This window comes from Molossus molossus, unplaced genomic scaffold, assembly GCF_014108415.1.
Source record: "Molossus molossus isolate mMolMol1 unplaced genomic scaffold, mMolMol1.p scaffold_m16_p_20, whole genome shotgun sequence".
Taxonomy (NCBI): Eukaryota; Metazoa; Chordata; class Mammalia; order Chiroptera; family Molossidae; genus Molossus; species Molossus molossus.
In genome coordinates this window covers 50993614-51013738 of record NW_023425356.1, presented here as the reverse complement: position 1 = coordinate 51013738, position 20125 = coordinate 50993614, and the positions used below count along the sequence as shown (strand labels likewise).

General features: G+C 48.8%; 1 protein-coding gene across 2 annotated transcripts; it reads right to left on the bottom strand.

Annotated features, from left to right (window-relative positions):
* Positions 1-279: 279 nt before the first annotated feature.
* On the bottom strand, positions 280-19927 carry SELL (selectin L). Of its 2 annotated transcripts, XM_036271908.1 has the most exons (9): positions 19773-19927; positions 18895-18964; positions 16528-16914; positions 15289-15396; positions 11454-11639; positions 10138-10323; positions 8563-8688; positions 4438-4456; positions 280-472 (listed from the first exon to the last, which is right to left on the bottom strand). In XM_036271908.1, exons 1-9 carry the CDS (start codon positions 19773-19775, stop codon positions 454-456), a joined length of 1104 nt encoding a protein of 367 aa, XP_036127801.1. In that variant the 5' UTR covers positions 19776-19927; the 3' UTR covers positions 280-453. The 2 variants fall into 2 exon arrangements, with proteins under 2 accessions (XP_036127801.1, XP_036127802.1); XM_036271909.1 differs by lacking the exons at positions 280-472; positions 4438-4456; positions 8563-8688 and adding an exon at positions 8739-9921.
* Positions 19928-20125: the final 198 nt, after the last annotated feature.

Below are 20125 nucleotides of genomic sequence, written 5' to 3'. Positions count from 1 at the left end.
CGTTCATGAACCTTCAATAAGAATGTTCCCGCCAGGATGTCAAGTGTGGTCTGCAACTCCCCTCCCGCTCCAGCCTGAGGTTGCAAATGTATCAACTTCTCACTGTATCTGGAAGTATATGGATACATCAGGCATAGCTCTGAGCTGAAACTGGAAATGAGTCAAGAAGGGGCGCGACACCGAATGTCCTCACGTTCCACAGGAATCCTTTCCCCGTGGTCTTGTTTCTCCACGGGAAAGGGAATAAAACGGCGGCGGGCTGGGGTGGGGGGATGGGAGGCCAGTGGGGGGGGGGGGAGAAGCTAGTGGTCCCCAGAGATCTTTTTGGATGCACTGAACGAGACACGCGTCATCTCCACGGAGCAGACACCGCCGCGCGAAACTTTTCACGGAGGGTCGGGAGGATCCGGGGATGCATTCGTATCCCGAGAACTTTCTGTCCCAGAGGACGATTTAATACGGATCATCCGCGCTGAGTGAAAAACAAGAAAGTGTTAGTGAAACGAAGGAGCGTAAAATCGCGGAAATTAAAGTGTTGGTAGGAAAGGTCAACATTCATGGAAGGTGAGAAGAATAAACTCTCCAGAGGGTTGGACAAAGTGCAGGACGTGCCCTGACGCAGAGAAATGAGGCCAGAAAACCCTAAAGCTGGCTTCTCACACCTTCGGGTGCTTTCCACCCAGAGAGGTGGGGCACCCCAATGCGGATTCAGTGGGTTGGGGGCGGCCTGGGAATCTGCATCCCTGACAGCTCCAGGAGAGGCTCCTGATGCTGGTCCACCCCCGCCCTTAGTGCCATGCCTGGGGCACAGGCTGTGTCTGCAGACCCGAGGGGCACGCAGGGCGTGTCAGGTACGTTCTGAACAGTGAGAGTCAGGACATTTGAAGAACACATGCTCCAGCCCTGGCCGGTTTGGCTCCGTGGTTAGAGCCTCGGCCTGCAGACCGGAGTCCTGGTTCGGTTCCCGCTAAGGGCGGGTACCTCGGTTGCAGTTTGTCCCCGCCGGTTGGGGTCGTGTGGGTGGCAGCCGCTCCATGTGTCTCTCTCACATCACTGTTTCTCTCTCTCTCTCTTCCTCCCTCTCTCCCTCCTGCTCTATCTGAAGATAAATGCAAAAATGTCCTCGGGTGAGGATTAAAACAATAATAACAATAATAATGAACACATGCTCCAAAGGAAAGAAAAATCAGAGAAAATCAAAACTCATGAAAGCTATGGAGGTGGATCTGAAAGGCCTGATTCCGGTGGGATTTGATCTGAGGAGATGGTGACAAGTTCAGTGTCATGACATACATGACACATTCTTGTTTGTGAAACAGTGGCTCATTCTTGGAAAGGACGTGGAGAACCCCATGGGGTCCGTCTCAGTGGCACGTTTAGCAGGGAGAACCAGGCCCTGAGGCTGTTCCCATGAAGAACTGCGCCGGGGAACCATAATTCAGCAGCTGCAGACCCGCCAGCCCCAGGCGGAGAGGCTTCTGAAAACACAATTTCACCGAGACCTCCTCTGAGGTTGGCATCGTATCTTCCTGTGTATCTTGGGTGTAGCTTTTACCCAGGCAGAATTTAGACATGAGAAACCAAGTGAGGTGATAAACAGAACCAGTTTGCAGAAGAGTGAAAATAACCCAGCCAGAATGAAAACCACAGGTGCCCGTCATTCACCTACCAAGTGCTCACAGGATTGAGCACAGACTGAACATTAGCTCAAGGGCTTTTAAAATACTGATCCAGGTGTTTGGTGTGATGGTGGCCATTTCACCTTGGCTGGTTTCAGACCCACGCCCTACATCGTGCACCCCACCCTTCCTCGATGTGGGCACACAATGGTTTCAGTGTGAAAAAAATTACCTTGCTGGGACTCACACCTCTAACCTGGGAGTCCCGAGTCCTGAGTTCTAACAGCATAAACAGTAAGAGTGTGATCTTTGAATTTAGGGAGCTACAGATTTCAAGATTTTCTGGGGTCACCAAACTGCTGTAGTGAAGGAAGCTGCCCCCTGCCCCCAATACAGAATTCATTGACCACTGCTATAGTCTGCCTTGTATTTTTCTGATTCTTTAAAATATTTCTGTCTGAACTCCCCAGCTAGATCATCTCCTTGAGGTCAGGGACAAGCACCTACTCCTCTCTGTCTCAGTCACACTTAGCATTGTTTCTGAGCAAAGGTGTTCAACAAACAGCTGTTGACGGGTTCGTGTGAAAATTAGTGGACCATTCAACTCAATGTGCCAGTTAATTAGCTTAATATGTAACTGACTTAATGCCAGGCCTCCTCCTGTCTCCCATCTAAACAGGTGCAATGGTCTGCTTCCATCTATGGAAACACAGGTGTTTCCCGCGACCAGAAAACGGCTCTGAGTAGATCGTGCCGCAAAGACTTTCACTCGGTGGGTGTGAGGCTGAAAGAAGACTGTACATCACGAAGATTTCCTGCCCACAGAGACAGGGAGGCGAGCTCCAGGAAGGGTCTAGGAGCTGTCTACACTGTCAGATGGAATATAGGGCAATGACATGGACTAGAGGGACCTCCACGACCCTCTGTCCCCATCCAGTTAACCCAACTCTCTCATCTCCTTCTAGCCAAGCTTTTCTAAAGAGACAGCTTACATGATCTGCCTCTATCACCCCTCGGAGTCCTCACCCCTGGCCCCTGGCCTTCTGTCCCGACCCCACATCCGGGGGAGACCTACTGGTTCCCTTGGCGGCTTGGGGAAGCTCCCATCTCCTCCTGTCCTAAGAGTCCTGACCCCATGCTCTCGTCATTTTCCTTCTGACCCCCGGGACCCGCTTCCCCCTCTCCCTTCCCGGCTGACTTGTTGATGCTTCCCAGGTTCCTTCCCTCCCCACATGCCCTCCACTCTCACACTGCCTGGGCGTGTGCCTGGTCCTTGGCTGCGGTGACCCCTGCAAAGTAAGGGCCTCTCATCCACTCCTGACCCACGGCAGCCCCTGGACTACAGACACAACCAGTGGACAGGGATGAACTGTGGGCACCAAAGCTCAATGCGGACAAAACTGAACCCAGGAGCTCCACCCCCAAAACTTCTCTTCTTTCTGCGTGTGTGTGTGTGTGTGTGTGTGTGTGTGTGTGTGTGTTCCCATCTCAGTACATGGTACTGCGCAGTACAGATAGCAGCCATTTATCAGTTCCTCTATCAGAACCATGGTGACCTCTTTGATTCTCTCTCTCTCCCTCTCTGTCAATTAGTAACCATGCTAGGTTGGTTCTACCTCATCTTATCTCGTGACTCATCCTCACTGCTGTTGCTCTAGACAGTTTTAGCCTAACGATTTCAAATTCCTCCAAGACAGTCCTGGCCTCCAAGCTCACCCACTTCCCACCTTTGCTTACTTTTATGTAGTGATCCCACAGATCAAACGCAAAGATACACTTTCAGCATGACAGTCACCTGCTCACAGCCCTGTCGCGATACCCCAGAGACTTCAGGGTACCGTCCATACTCTTGAACGTGGTGTGTGAATCACTTTGTGCTCTGGCCTCTGTTGCCTTATGTCCCCTCACTTTCTCTTTTGCACTCTGAGTTCAGCCCATTGAACTTATCAGTGACAATTTGTGGTTTGTAGGGTGGCTGCCTAAACAAGCAACCAACCCCCTCAGGGACCATCTTGCTGCATCTCCAGTGGGTGAAAAGGAGTTCAGTGTGTAGCTGGGTGCTCAGTATGTCAACAAAATCTCATCTTCACAGTTCTTTTTACGTACACCCTCCTTCTTGACATTTCAGAGCAAGTCGCCAAGCCTCTCGAACTGATACATGTTTTGCCATCTTTGTTTCTGCCAGACGGGCTCATGCATTTTCCATGTGACTGCCTCTCTTCTAAGTATGTGTTTCTCCAACTAAAGAAATCTGGGGTTCAAGACCAAACTACGCCTTTGCCTCCGTAGGGAAGCTGCAGGTAGAATGTGTGCTCCCCCTTTGCCCAGATTTCTGAAGGTTGATTCCTATCCGAGCAGTAGTCACCTACCGCCTTGTGCTAGGCATTGAGGACCTTGGGGTTACACCTGCTTCTTAAAGCCCGGGCTTCACTAGTTTCTCGATGCATATGTGTTGAATTGGATGTTTCCTGAGCACTGCCCTCTCGTTCAGCCAGGGCAAGAAAAAAATATACGCCACAAATCCTCCAAAACTATTCAGGGATAATCACAAAGCTCTCCCTTTAGGTGAATGCCTTTTTCCTAATAGGGCATTACTTGTTCATTCATTCATTCAACTCCACATACACTAAAAAAACCACGAAACCCGCTGCTTTTAAGGGAGGCTGGTAGATTGATCAGTTTACCTGGACCCGTCATTGGAATGAGACCCCGTGTAAATAACTACTCAAGAGTCGACATGTCTAACCGTCACAGGAAGTATCTCAGGAAGGTAGAGAACAGATCAACAGACGTAGAAGCTGATCGCTGATAAACTTACCGTTTCTGAGACTTTTTGCCTAAAAATAGAAGAAATAGAAAAATGACATCAGCAAAAGTAGACAATTTCAATTAAAAAAAAAAAAAAAAAAGTCAGAGTGAAGAGAGACTCCCGCCCTCAGAACGGTCTTGGGAAGTGTACTGGGCGCTTGACCCCTGCGTCTCGGGTAGAGGCACGGGGCTCGTGCTCACTCAGCGGTCAGTGCTTGGACAGAGCAGAGTCCCTCCCATGATCTGGCTGCTCAGAAAGGCAAGCCTGGCCCGAAGGACCTGATAATCAGACCCCATACACCGTTCTCGGGGTTCCCCTCTGCCAGCCCTTGCCCCCTGCGGATCCGTCCCTGGGAGACGTAACTGCCCCTACTGTGAGGACCCGTGTCCTTCCGTCTCACGCCATCTTCTCTATGAGAATCCACAGGAGAAATTCCGCTCAGATCTCAGTGGGAGGAATGACACCCCTTTCTGAGTAACCGATATGCTTTTTGTCTTACAGAAACAGTGACCCTCATAGCTAGTTATGTTTCCTCCTTTGACTGGCTTCAAGGACACGCTGAGTCAGACCTGAGACTTTACCAAGTGCATAGGACTGAGTGACACACACACATTTTTGTGTTCGAACCTCACCCCCGCCTCCAACCTACTTTTGTGCAGTACATTTTAACCTTCTTTCTCTTACTTTTGAACTAATTTCAACTTGCTATGTTGAATGCATTTTGTAAATTATGTGACTTATTTTTTTTAAAGCAGAGAACAAATAAGTAGATAAATGAATGAACTGTAGAGGAAATAAAAGCCAAAAAAAAAAAGAAGCTTTTTTTTTTGTAGGAAAAAAGATCACTGGGAAACAGCATACTTCAGTGGTGGTAAACAAGAGCCATTCAATTGGGGTGCGGGTCCTGTTTGCCACCAGCGGTGTGTCTTTGAATAGCCACTTCCCTTCTCGAAGCCACAATTTCTTCTTCTGTGAAGGGGCATGCTATTCTGTCTTCCCTACTGAGTTGATTAAAAAACAAACAAACACGTATTCCACGTGTTTAGTGTAGAGCCTGAGGCTTAGATAATGTTCAGGTACTATGTTAAACCTTTAAAAGATTAGAAATTAATATTTTAAACATTTCTTGCAAAATTCGGCCTGCTGATGACATGGGCCAAATGCACTTGAGCAGAGAGAATTAAAGGTGAATTCATTTCAGATTTCTATTTGTTCATCTTCGCCTTCGTCTTGTAGGGATAATGAGACACTTTGCAATATGTGAGCAAGAATTTGTTCCTACTAAGAGTTTTGTGTTTCTTTGTTTGTTTGTTTGTTTGTTTGTTTTGAAGGAAAGGGAACCGAGAGGCATGCATTCAGGTTCGTGCCCTGTGCTAACCCTGTGAGTTGGTTAAGGTGGAAAGGGTTCCAACCAAGGACAGAAACAGAGCCTCATTCACCCCAAGACCAGTCGTTTCAGGGGGCACGTCTGGATGGGAGTCTGACTCTGGCCCCTGCTGATATTCAGGGACTTTAGAGGTTTGGTCCGAAACATTGTTGCCCTCTTTCCTCGTTTACTGAACAGGGCCAATGAGAAGGACTAGTCAGAGAACCAGGAGGCAGGGAAAAGGGGTCTAGACAAGCCCATGTGCAGGGGAGCCAGCCACTGGAGCCTGCGATTCCTTCCTCAGAAGAAAGGAGCCGGAGTCGGAGGTCAACCAACCAGGACAGAGGTCAGAGAGCAGATTCAGAAGATCCATCTGAGGGCAGAAGGACGGGGTCCAGATTCTGGTCACTTCATTGGCCATTATGTTGTAAATATTCATCTGTCCCCCCTTTTCCCAGCTTTCTGAACCCCCAAAGCCTGTACAGTCAGCAAAGCCAAGGAGTCCGGTATACATCCAGACGCAGCTTGTGACCTTTGTTCTCGTAAGTGCATCAGCTGGCCTGTGTTAGAAAACCTCTAGGGCTGAAGCCATCGCTTCTAACAGTCTCCCTCTAGGCAAACAAATACCCTTCCCATTTTCGTTAACCTACAACTCAAAGTTTTGGAAGACAGAGCCCCTGGCAGCCGGAGCCATCAGGAGAGGTTTCGGAGTGAAGACTCACTGACCGCGGCCCGAGAGAGCGCCAGTTTCCTGCGCAGCAGTGATCTCTCGGGGCTCTGTTCTCGCTGTTGGCATAACTGTCACCAGCCCCGCTGCCCGTAAGCTGTTTCCTGTTTGCCCCGCTCATTCCCACAGCAGGGGCCTGCTGTTTTCAAGCTATCGGGTTGAGATCTTGTACAGAGATGACTCCAAGGTGAAACCTCTGAGAACAACCCACTGCTGGTTCTCAGTCCTGCTCACAAAGCAGCCTTAGCCAGCGCCCACCCCCGCCGAGTACCTGGGGCTTCAGTTCTGCCCCTGTGATCCCACAGCACGCAGTCAAAGATCTTAGAATTGGGGAATAAGCCTCTCCCTTAGGCATGTGACTCACAGCCCACAGTTCTTAAGGGCTATTCAGCTCTTATCCAGAGGGCCGTGTGCAATTCCCCGGGGGCCTCGGCCCCCTCCGTCCTGCCAACACCACCCGAGGGAGGAGGAAAGGAAGGACGTTGGAGTCAGGCTTCCAAGGCCCAGCGGAAATGAGGAGCAGTAACGGGAGCAGAATCTCATCCCTCTTCGGCCTCCGTGCAAGACTTACAGACTTGTTATCGTACTGCAAGTTGATGGGATCGAATCTCAGCCAATTCCTAACGGCAGGAGCAGAGACGTGGCACTTGCTCCGGGCTCTCAGGTTAGGTCACTAAAATGTTTGCACATCTACTGTCTTAAATTTGGGGTGCATGATCATAGTGGAAGACCATAAAGAAATGGTAGATACTATTCCTGCCATTGCCCTCAAGGATGGGTGGGTGAGAGGTGCAGCGTTTGGGTACCATATGCATGAAACAGAATACATGCTAATTAGCTCTGGCCAGTGCGGCTCAGTGGTTAGAGCGTCCGCTTGCCAACTGAAGGATCCTGGGTTCGATTCTGGTCACGGGCATGTAGCTGGGTTGCAGGTTTGATCCCTGGCCCTGGTCAGGGTCATGTGGGACGCAACCAATCGAAGTATCTCTCTCACGTCAATGTTTCTCTCTCTCTCCCTCCCTTCCTTCCACTCTCTCTAAAAAAAAAAAAAAAATCAATAAAAAAATATCCTCAGGTGAGGATTAACAAAACAAGACGAAACAAAAGAATACATACTAATTAATCTGGTGGAAGTGGAATTCAAATGGCCATCGGCTGACCCCTCAGGAAGGCAACTCAGCTCAGCGCTCAGCAGTTGTTCTGAGGCCGTCGACGGCCCCCGAGCTTGAAGCAGGGACTCAGTAACTGCCTCACGTGCGTGAATTTCAGTCTCGAACGTTTCTGCCAGGCGAGGCTGGTGGACACAGCAGCACAGCCAGGACTGTCTCAGACTGTGGGCCTGTCAGCAGCAGGTTGATCCCACTGCACGGCTTGGCCACACTCAGGGGGAGGGGGCTCTCCTTCCCGGGGTGCTCATCTGCTACTCAGGGCAGATGCTGGCTTCTCGGGGAGCCCTCCTCACTCCCTGTTCTTCTCCAGCCGAGTGGAGGGGAGCATGGGCGTGTGCTGCCTTGTCAGGGCCATGTCCCTAGTGAAGAGACCCTGGGGAGACAACGTGGGGACTTATCCTGGGCACAGTGCGACTCCACGTGCATGAGCCAGGCAGGTATGTGACTCTTGATGAGGTCAGGACTCTGGGAGCAGCACCTTAAAAACTTTGCTGGACATCAGATTCATTTCCAGAATTGCAGCTCTGAACTCAAAGGTACATGGGTTCTGAGAAGAGAGAGTCTTGCATCTTTTTCCCAGAATTAAATAAGAGCAAAGGACCGTTTGTTATCACTCAATCAAGGTGCCTTGAAGATAGTAGGCCTTTTTTTTCTCTCTCTCTTAAGGTTTGTTGGTTGGAAAACAAGAAGCAGCGTGTTTCAGTGCAAGCACGAATAGGCTGCCTCATGCATCTCCAGGGCCTGACGTCTACAGAACACCGAGCGTGCTGCCCTGTTTCAGCTGAAGCGATCCTACTTAATTCCCCGTGGGCTTCTGTATTTTTTCCCTCTTTACAATTTTATCATTCTCACAGGTAGGCAAACTCACATACCTTTCTTTAGTCGCCTTGCCAGCCAGATGATGAACGCCAGCCCCAAGAAGGCAGTGACCATGACGGCCACTGGGATGAAGAGGGGGTTGTAGTCGCTCTCCTCGACCATGAAGTTCCTACCCAGCTCTGAAAGAGGAACCAGGGAGGCAGACTGAGTGAGGTCGCAGTGCCATCTCCTAGCCTTGGTCTCTTCCCCTCCTCCCACCTCCCCGCGATTGCCCGTCTGATGCCCTCTGACAGACGAAATGGGCACAGGAAGGCCCACCGAGTCGACTGCAGAGGCAAAGGCGGGACCGGCTCTTCTAGCCCAATGCTTGTGGAGCCTCAGTTCCCAGATCTGTGATGCATGGGGCTCCTGGGGGGGCACCTGGACGGGTGGTCAGGAAGGGGGCGTCGCTGCATTGGGTGCCTTGTCGGACGGCTGGCACTCTAAGTTAGAGGAGCACTAAAAAGCCAGCGACCCGAACCAGGTAACTTGTCACTCACAGGAAGGGTCAATGCTTTTACTTCGAAGCAGCTGTGCCGACGTCTGCTCTTGGGGTTTACGTGCCCAGGGCCGGCACTGACCTGTCTGTCAAAGGGTTCACTCCCCCCACTTCCCTCACTATCACGTAAGGAATACATCTCGGTGTCCTCTTGTAAGTGGGAACTAAGTTCATTTGCGAACCTTTATTGAAAAAAATACCAATGTGGAAAAATCTATACCCGGAGAGCACCAGTCGAAGGGCCTTCCTTTTGCACGTTGGCCCAGGGTCTGATGGCAACCCTTCTTCTCCACATGACTTTGAGGAACCCCTTCAAGGTGCTGCCATCCCCACACCCAACTATGCAATGGAAAGGAGGCTCAGGGTCCCAGAGGCTGCAGACAGAGGGCACCTATTGGCTGCGTGAGGGTGAGGACATGAACACTAGCCCAGCCTTAACAGGAAAGGCCCGCTACCCTGACACAGCCCCCCCTGCAGACCCGGACTCCTACCCACTCCCTGGCCCGCGCCCCCCAGAGACCAGCTTCTCTGACAGCTTCCACGGATCCTACGTCTACAAGACTCTTGTCACCTGACTCAAATGGTCTCGGGGTAGACATGGGCAGCTGGTCTTTCGAGTATATGTATTTATTTAGCACGCAGCGTCAGGGGGAAGGTACAGAGGGATGACGGAGACATAGCCCTCATACACAGACGGATTTGGGATGATTCGGCTTAATGATCACTGGGAAGTGCCACTGCTTTCGGAATTTCGTGGTTAGTGGTGAGCTTTGTGGTGGCATTTCAGTGGGCCGACGGAGACGTGAGCTTGTGCTGGGATAGAAGGCTGGATGAGGAACATGTCAGCTGAGACAGTGAGCCTAGATGTGAAGGGCTGAGAGAGGAAGAACTGAGAATTGGCTAGAAAAGAAATGGCTGTCTTTGAAGGAAGAGGCAAGCACAGTCAGGGGTTATGGAGTAAATTAATACGTGCAAATCTATTTTTAAGGCACATATATGTCTTAACATGAAATGTAAAAGTTCAGTGTATCTTTCTGCACCATCTGCTCCATCTTTAAGGTACTCGTTATACTGGGGCAAACGGACTCACTTTGACACAGGGGACGAGGGCTCGACCAGGTTCCAGATGACCCACAGACGGTTCTCTTCTCTCCGATCAGCTCCGTCCCTTCTGAGCAGCGGAAGGTGCAGGTGGAGTTAAAGCTGAAGTTGTCCAGGGGGTGACTACAGTGTATGGCCCCCAAGTCAGGTGCTGCTAGCGGCTCACAGCGAATCACTTCAGTGAAGAAGAAAACAGTGTTCTGAGCAGAGACCCCTCTTGACTGCAGGATTAGAGCCAAAGCTACCTGCCTGGACCGTGGGACCACCGCAGGGTTCCGGGCATCCCTGAGCTCGCTTCTGATACGTTCCAGCCTGTGTGTCCTGGGCAGGGTGGACCGTGGAGGGTCGGGGTGCGGCCAGGAGAGCACAGGAGGAGTTTGGGGCGGGAGGTGGAGAGAGGAGGCGTGTCAGCCCCTCCAGGTGTCACTCCGCCTCTGTTGGAAGTGCCCCGTGACACGACCTTTGTCTCGGGAGCTCTCATGAATCTCCGCAGCGAGTGTGACAACGTCTACCCTTTGGCCTGTTCTAAAGTCAACTCAAGCAATTTCGAAAAACACCCCAGTTCCCTGAAGCAAGTCCCTCAACTTTTGTAACATTCGGTAGGTTGGTCAGTTTAGTGCTACAGTACATGATTCTGACAGTTTAATTTTCTGGAACATTAAACTCTTTAGTGAGTCAGAAGCATCCAGGTAGAAACCGTAACCAACACTTTACCCGTTCGGACCCACCAGCCACCAGGTTGTCCTGCAAGGGCATTATCTCCCCAGCGACAGAGGAAGCGTCCACCACGTGTCAAATGAAAACAAAAACCAAAACGACCAAGACTTTGTATCTCTGTTTTTCATAGCAGTTGTTATTCTCCTGAGAGTTCATGGAGGAGAACAATTTAAAACTGATTTCAAGAATAAACAAATGAGACAGTAAAAAGAAGAAGACCTCTCCCCTGTGAGAAGGAACCTGGTAGGTGTTAAGGAGGGCGCCACTTAAAACAGATGTGATGGAGCGGGGAGAGCAGCCAAGTTTAACTGAGGTTCAGCCCCGACAACAGGACGGACAGAAGTGCAGTGTAACCACAGCTGCACCGCTGCCGGGATCCTCGCTCACACAGCGGTGGGGGCTTCGGGGGGTTGGTGGTTGGTTTTTGTTGGCAGTTTTTCTTTCTCACTTTAGTAACAATTACCCCTCCGCAAAGCATCACCGGCTAAGGTTAAATTATGCTCCAAAAGAGGGATCCGACTTCTTGGCAGGACCCTGCTGTGGGCTCAGGGCCGCCAGGCAAAACCTCCAGCCGGAACCGTGACTCACCTTGACAGGTGGGGACCGGAGATGACCAGTTTCCAGACGGTCCACATGTGGTTTCCTCCGTCCCGGCAAGGTCTGTCCCCTCAGAGCAGCGGAAGGCACACCGCGAGCTGTAGCTGAAGTCCCCCCGAGGGTGGGTGCAGGCCATGGTGCCCCCGGCCGGGCCCTCCAGAGGCTCACACGCAACCACTTCAACGAGAACAGAAACAGCACTGGGGAGTGTTAAGAGGCCCAGGTGATGGGGCTGAGTCCGCGCTCAGCCCCCTGATAATCAGCATCTTTAAGCAGGGTCACTCCACCCCTCCCGCTTCAGGTTCTTCGTGGGGGGGGGGCGTGCTCACTGGATGAACTCCCTACAGTGGACGTGGGCATTCAGTGACATCATGCGAGTCAAGGACTTAGCACAGCCTGGCTCGTAGGAAGTCTTAATGAAACATTAGCTAATTGTCTTGTTAGCTCTGGCATTATCTGGGGAGAGAATTTAAAAACCTACATAGGTTTCAGGGGGAATGACCAGCTCAGCTTGGAAATGACTGAGAATATTGGAGTGTTGGGAGCAGGAGATTTGGAGAAAGAGCGGGTGTCTGCCATTAGTCTTCTTTCCAAGGGGCGGAGAGCAAAGCTTTAGGAAGCATTTCGACCTGGATTCTGTCTTCCCCCTCTGGCTCGGTGCCGGAACTCGAGTTCCTCCGATTTGGACAACCCTCTGCAGAAGCTGCATCGGTTTCCCTGCTCTGATTGGTGGTGCAGTGGATCGAATTAAGGCTTGAAAATCAGTCTCCGCATTTTAGGCCCTGCCGTGTTATTTGGTAAATACTGCAACTCCCGTGCCTTATGTCTTATTAAATGTGAGCCATTGTTTTGATCTTGCTCTGGAGATTTCAATAAAGAATGGATCCAGTGGATCCATTGGAAGAATGTTTAGATTTCTCTCATACAGTCCAAGTCTAAATGAAAGTAAATTGCATTGTCCAACTCAATTCATACCCATGAGCAAATGCCTAGTCCATTCCAGACATAGTCTCCTTCCAACAGATGCAATGATGAGTAAGATACTCACCGATCTCAATTAGCTATCCGTCTGCCTGGGGACACAAGTGAGTGCTTAGATGACCTCGGCAAGTGTGAGACAAAGGAGAATGATGTCTGTGGAGGTATTAGAACAAAAAGTAGGGACACAGCCTGTTTTGGGGGTACTCAGAAAGCTTCCTGACAGAAATGGTCCCTGAACTATGTCTTCAAGATAAACAGGTGTATTAGCCATGAGCACGATGGGAGAGAACTCCATGAGCGAGTCAATGAGGTAAACAGCTCATGCGGTCACAGTGGAGAACGGCATTTTGACACCACGAGAAGGAAAGAGACAGGGGATGATGCGAAATGAGATTAGGGAGGAAGATAGGAGCTGAGGCAACATGCTCTCATCTTTTCTCATCGATTTCATGCGCACCTGCTACACATCAGCATGACTCTAGACCTGGAGGGGTTTAGGATTTTATCCTATAGGACAAATGATAGGTAGAAATGAAAGCCTGGTCACATCTACATGATGTTTGTTTGATGATTGCTTTGACTTGATCAGCCTGCCTGCAGTATGAATAATATATTTGAGGGGACCTAATTGAAAGTTGTGAGTCTCAGCTAAGAAATGATGGCAAAAATCTGGGAGGAAGTTGATGAGGGCCACGGCAGTAGAATTCACAAGTAGGAGACAAATTGGAGAAACAGTAATATATAAAAATGAGTAGTGTGTTACTTGGCAGGGTTGGTGCGAACGTTCCATACCAGAGTACCCACATAAATGGTGGCACCACATACGAAGAGGAAGAACACAGAAGGAAAGGGCTGGGGCCGTGGTCTCGCAGTCTGTGGGCATCCCAAGGACCTGCTTTGCATATTTGGGGTTCAGGGCTGGAAACAGATGGTCAGTCCACAGCTCACATGGATTTGTGAATTCACAAAAGTTGGCAAGTTTGACCAAAGGGGGCAGATAAGAGTCAAGAGAGCAATGGACAAAAAGATAGACGATGAGAAATGACCATGGTGGATGGGCTTAGATTCGTGCCCGTGACGAAAACCGGAGAGAAATAATCATAGGTAGAAAGAAAACCAGGAAAGAGTGATATGATGGGAGCCAAGGCAAAAAAGATACAAACGTTCAACAAGGAGTGCGTTGGACATGCCACTGATACAACAATGAACAATAACGTTTTCGAACGGAGTGAGGGTCAAGTGTTGGGTAAGAATCACAACTGTGCAATCAAGTGAAATGAGTTGTTCGGTTCCAGTTAGTTGACATTAAAATTTACTTTGACTTCAATTCTTTATTTTTAAAAAATTAATTAGTTAATTTGTTTTATTACAGATGTCCTTCCTCCCCCCGCCCCCAATGCCTTCACAGTACTGTTGTCTGTGCCCATTGGTTATGCATATATGCATATAAATTCTTTGGTGTATCTCTCCCTGCCCCCTCCATGTCTCTGGATCTGTTTTGATCATCAGCTTATTTTGTTCATTATATTCCACAAATAAGTGAGATCATATGATATTTGTCTTTCTCTGATTGACTTGTTTCACTTAGCATAATATTCTCCAGGTCCCTCCATGTCATCTCAAAGGGTAAGTCTTTATTCTTTACAGTGTTGTGTGTTTTTTCCCCTCCTTGTAATTTTCTATTTTATGCACCATATAGTTCATACATCGTTTTCAAACTCAACCAATATCAGTCGAAGGATTTGATGTGTCTTTCAGTAGAGAGTTAACTGGGTCCAAGACTCCTCGTCTTTGAATCTGTATATTCTTCCCTTTTTATTTCTACCACCATGACTCTGAGTGATTTCAATAGACTAATGATTCCCTCCAACTTCTCTCTTTTTGCTATCCAATCCCTCTCATGCACTGTTTCTAGGGTAATTGCCCTAAATGCAGGTGTTAAGGCACTACATGGCAAAAATAAACTCATAGACACAGACAACAGTATGGTGATTACCAGAGGGAAAGGGGGTGGGGAGAGGTAGAAGGGGGTGGGGGGGAGAAGTGGTGATGAGAGGAGAATTGACTTGGGGTGGTGAACACACTATACAATGTACAGATGGTGTAGTATACAATTCTACACCTGAAACCTATAAAATTTTATTAAACAATGTCATAAAAAAATATCCAATAAAAAGATACTAAGTTCCCTTCCATTGTCAAATAAAGGCCAGATTGTTTCATTGGGCAAATTCTAGTCTCTGCAAGTTTATTTCAGTTTATCTGGCTGTCAAGCAAACCAAATTATGAGCATATATAATTTCCACTAGTTAATTGTAAATCCTGTAAGGGCAGAATCTTTCATAGATTGGCCTTTCTATCGTCTGAAATACCCAGCCCAAATACATGTATTGGATTTATTATTATATCTCTCTGACCTATATGTACTGTATATGGTTACATGAACTTTTCTTTTTGGCCTCACCCTGTTTGACTTTGAAGATTACGGAAGCAAGCAAGATCGCCTTCTGGGTAACTCACGCTCCTAACTAGAAACATTTTTGTTTCTTTCAGACTTTAGAGTCCTAATGAGCCCAGCAAGCTTACTAGATTATGATTTCTGAAAGTAGGAACCTACCACGCCTGGTGCACGACCATAAGCCTTCGTGTCACACGATCATAAGCAACTTCATCCTGACTTACGAAATCTTTACGGAAAGCGACCGACATTGTGCAAAGCACAACCTTTTGGTCAGAACTTCTCATTTCTCAGAGCGGCTAGTATCATTCTGTCCCAGCCAACTTCCAGAAGCTGCAGGAAGCCCGCAGCTGCCCACAGGAAGGAACAGGGAGGGAAGGAGCTTACCCCACTGGCACTGGGACCCATAGTAGCCCACGTCACAGGTGCAGGTGTTGTTGTTGATGGTTTCCACACACTCGCCGTGACCACTGCATGACCAGGGCTGACAAGAAGCTGTAAGGGGATCAGGGAGAAATTATTTTAATGTGATTACTTTTTAGTACTCATTGTCATTTTTTTTAGATGTAGGTAACTTTTTGGACTGCAGGCCAATGTTCCAACCACTGAGCCAAACCGGCCAGGGCAGCTGAGACTATTTTAATAAACAGGAAACTTTTATGTGTACATTCATAGTACCTTTGCATAAAAACCGTTATGTTAGTCCTGGCCGGTTTGGCTCAGTGGTTAGAGCATCGGCCTTTGGACCAAAGAGTCACCGGTTTGATTCCGGTCAAGGACATGTACCTCGGTTGCGGTTCGGTTCCTGGCCCTGATCAGGGTTGTGTGCCTCTTTCACATCAATGTCTCTCTCTCTCTCTCCTTCCCTCCCACTCTATCTGAAGAAAAATGGGAAAATATCCTTGTGTGAGGATTAAAAAAAAAAAAATATGCAAAAATTTCTATTTATGTCATACACTGGCCGTATAGCCATAAACATTTGTTGTTGTTGTTTTTTAATGAATTTGCCAGTGCTCATACTCTGTACTATTTTGGGGAAATTTAGTGACACACACTGGAACTCTTGAAATTACTTTGTTTCTAATGTAATAAGCAGGTTAAATGATGCCCTGAACTCCAATCATTTCTGCAGTCAGACTGCTTGGTAATCCCTTTCTTCATAGAAAGATGAAAAAGTCAGAATCTGCTAAATTAATCGGGAAGCCAAGTTACCAGGGACCAAACGAACTATGCTTCACTGTTAAGACAGGTCTTGGGACAATGCGGACTGTTTGGAACTGCTGTAATAGCCTTTATGGAAAATGTATGCACCGCAGGTAGCGAAACACCGCAACGCTTCATTAGGCAGAACTGTGGGATGGGCCAGGCCCCTCTGCTACGGTGGGCTCACTGAGGCTAAGCTCCCCCCTTCCCTGCCTTATTCTCGGGGACACTGACTGTCGTCCTTCCTCCTCACACAGCCGACCTACGGGTGCAGCTTTGGGGTGTTGGGACCAGCCTCACACACCAGGAGTGTGCCGCAGGGATGTGATTGGAGCTGCTCTGGGGCCTGGGCTGGTGTTGAACGCACCGGGGTGCCCTCCCCCACGCCACGCGCTGGTCCCTGGCTCGTCACCCCAGCCCCACCTGTGTAGCAGAGCGCCGTCTTCGGTTTGTGGCAGGCGTCGTCATTCCACTTCCCCGCGTCCCTGCTCCTCTTGATGTACATCTCCACACAGTCCTCCTTCGACTTCTTGTTGTTGGGCTCCCCGTCTCCCCAGTTCTCGGCTTCTGCCGTGAGGGACTTGTTGGTCCCCACCCACGTCCACACCCCTCCGACCTTCCGGATCCCTATCCAGTAGTACGTGCGGCTGAAGGGCAGCGTCCTGTTCAGGTACTCGATCTCGCCCTTGTTCTGGATGGCCACCAGGTCTGTGTAATTCTGCCGGCAGAACCTCCTGGCGTTCAGCCAGTTCATGGGTGTCGCAGAATAATGGTAGGTCCAGCCGTCGGCTCCGTGGTGCGGAGGGAAGTCTGAAAGACAGCAGCCAACGCTGTAGGCTCGGTCACAGCTGAAGCCACCTGGATGCAGGGACAGTAGCACCTCCCGGGGAAGTCACTCTCTCAATGACACAGAATTAGACACTTGCAGATTCGAAGTAGAAGCTATGTCTGTAGTTCTAATCACTTTTTAAAAATATATGTTTTTATTAACTTGAGAGAGAGAGAAACATCAGTGAGAGGGAAACATGGATCGGCCACCTCCTGGACGCCTCCTGGTGGGGATCAAGCCTGCGACCAGGCTTGCGCCCTGACCCGGAATCAAATGTTTTGGTGCCCAGGACGACACTCGACCAACTGAGACACACCGGCCGGGGCCCTCATCACTTTTCACCATAATCTAGAATGCTTTTGCCCAAAGTTCTATTTTACACAAATTTGGAGGCTTTCTAGATTTATTTTCAGGAAATCATTTTTTTTTCTCAAAATTCTTTCAAGTAAAACTTAACCAACATACTTTAGAAACTCTCATTTCTTTTTCTTAGTAGCGGTCAACCCTTGAAAATTAATTTAAGTATCATATCATATATCTCTAAGATTTATTGTCTACTTTTTTTTTTTTTCATCCTGGGACACTTTCCCAAGGGCCAGCATTTATGTTTCTGCGAGAGAAGTAAAATGAGGACAGGGATACTGACATATTTTTAAGTGATCTCTTTTGTATCAAAAAGATAATATTGAGCATCGAGAGAGCTGCTTCTGGGAAAACCTTGGTGCCCAGCTCAACCCTTAGACATCTGACTACAAAAATAAATAAAAAAAACCACCCCACCCTCCCCCAAAAAGTGAAAAGAACAATTTACAAAACCAAAGGATGTAAGATTGGGAAATCCATTTAGATAGTGTTCTGCACACAGAGATACTCAACTGATAATGTTTAGTCATCATATGGGCGCTTCACATAGGAGGGCTTTGAAGAAACCAAGGCAAACACATCCTCACACATGATCTTGTGATCAGATGTGCCGTTCTCAGCGTGGCCCGCTCTACGGGGAACGCTGTTCTGCTCGGAACTAAAGGTTTTCACAGCCGTCCGCGTTGACTGAGCTCCCACTCCGCAGGGCAGAGGCCGGGGAGAAATACTGAAGCACACCGATTCGGTGTGATGGTCTCCGGAAGCTTCTCCCCGAGGGATAACCGACGCAAAGGACACGTAAGTCGTCCGGGTCAAGTCAGACCTCGCGGACGTGACACAGATGCTTCACGAGGAAAGCATCTCACGATGTGCACATTTAGAGCAGGGCTGTGAGGGGGCGTGGATGGAAGTTCTAGAAGAAAGAAACGGTTGTGCTCCCTGCTCGCTGTGTCCTCGGTGCCTGGGACGGTGCGGGGACCCCCTGGGGCAGGTGGCGTACACAGACACGGTATAAGGCATGTGTGAGGGGCCTTGGGAGGCATGTTTGCTCAGCCAGAGCTGAAAAGCCAAGCTAGGGAGTAAGAGGGTCCCAGCCCGCTGGAGAAATGGGAAAGACAGTTTAAAGCAGTTGCTGGACAGATCTCAGGAATCAGACACAGAACTTGTCACACCAATGGGAGAAGGATCAAAAAACATGTAAAGGACCTGTCTTTAAAGGGCTCACACTTTAATCATAGAAATGGCATTGGTGTCCACCGCATTATCGACAGATAATAGAAAGCAGAGTGCTAAATAGTTGGTGTAGCTTGTAAGTTCCCTATTGGATGTTCCTTATTTGACCTTATTGCTTCATAACGAAGATCTCTGGGTTTGTCGGAATTTGGAGCCTGCAGCGAAGGGTATGGCAGGCTTAGGAGGTTTCTGGGAGGGACTCAAGATAAGAGGAAGAAAAGAGATCTTCACAGAAGGGGCAGAATTCACAGCTATCTACCTAATCATTTTCCCTGTGACTTTGTACGCTCAGTGGAAAAAGTAGACAAGTAAAAAAAAAAAAAAAACACTACATGGCTTAGCAATATACAAGTAGCAGAACTTACCACAACAGAGCACTGTCCACACCCACACCTGGAAGACCCTCTGAGCACTCTGGCATTTCCCTGGAAATATCTGCAAATAGAACACAAGGTGTACCCTCCTCAGTTACACCTGTGGCCCCTTGAGTCAGCTTCTACAACTTTCTTCAAGTTCAAAGAAAAACACATATGCATACGAAACCTGGCTACGGTCATTGATTTCTCAGACGGATGAGAGAGAAGCATCAAAACTTGACCTCAAAACTGATACCTGGCTCTTTTATTTTCATGCCTTAGCCTCAAGTTGCTGATCATGACTACACTGACTTTTTCCTTTATTCCAGTAGTTAATTGTCCCTACTTTTCTGCTGAGCTGCTAGACGAAACTATTTGATACGTAGTCTCTATTGTTTTAAAGTGTTCATTGCTGCGTATTGAGCTCTTGGCATCTAGATTTAATGTGAAAATCTCCCACTTGATTATGGTCAGCCAATGCTCCAAAAACCTAAAAATTAGACAGCCAAGGAGACATAAGCAAAGAAAAGCAGTTCAGTTGTTTTTTTTTTTTCAACTAAAAAGAGATGAATTTTGAGCAACTCAGATGACAAGATCATACCTTTTCTGCACACCTTAAAACCATGTTATCTGAAGGGTGTTAATTCTCAGGGAGTCACAGTGTCTAGGCTGCAAAGGTGCTCATTTCCACGAGATAGCCCCGCAAGGATCTCACCAGAGACGAGTCAAAGGGAAGGAAGCAAGGAGCACTCTGCAATTTCTGCTCCTGGCTTTTTTTTAAACCACAAATTGGAATATGTTGCTTCGTGTCCTTTGCCACCTGCCTCTGCAATTCAAAGAAGAGGTTCTACCCGAGCATCTGAAAATGTCTCAGGTGGAAAGCTCACCATGGCTTTGCCTGGTCCTGCTTCCGTCCTCCCTCAGCTCCAGCTCCCAGCTCTGCTCCAGGGGTCCCCAGGTCCCGATCCCAGGCCAGGCGTGTGACTGCAGACTGTGCCCAGTGCCCCAGCGGGACTTGCTTTCTTTCATTTCTCTAACCCAGTCTCACATCCTCCTCCTCCCCCCGCACTTCCCCCACCTCTTCTCGCTACTCTTTCTCCACCTCTTTTCTAGGCTGACCTCTCTCACCTCCCCAGAGAGAAAGAGAGCTGCTGACCAGGGTATTAGATTCTCCTTTCCCTCCTTCCTTCCTTTCCTCTGTCCATCCATCCGTTCTTCCTTCCTTCCTTCCTTCCTTCCT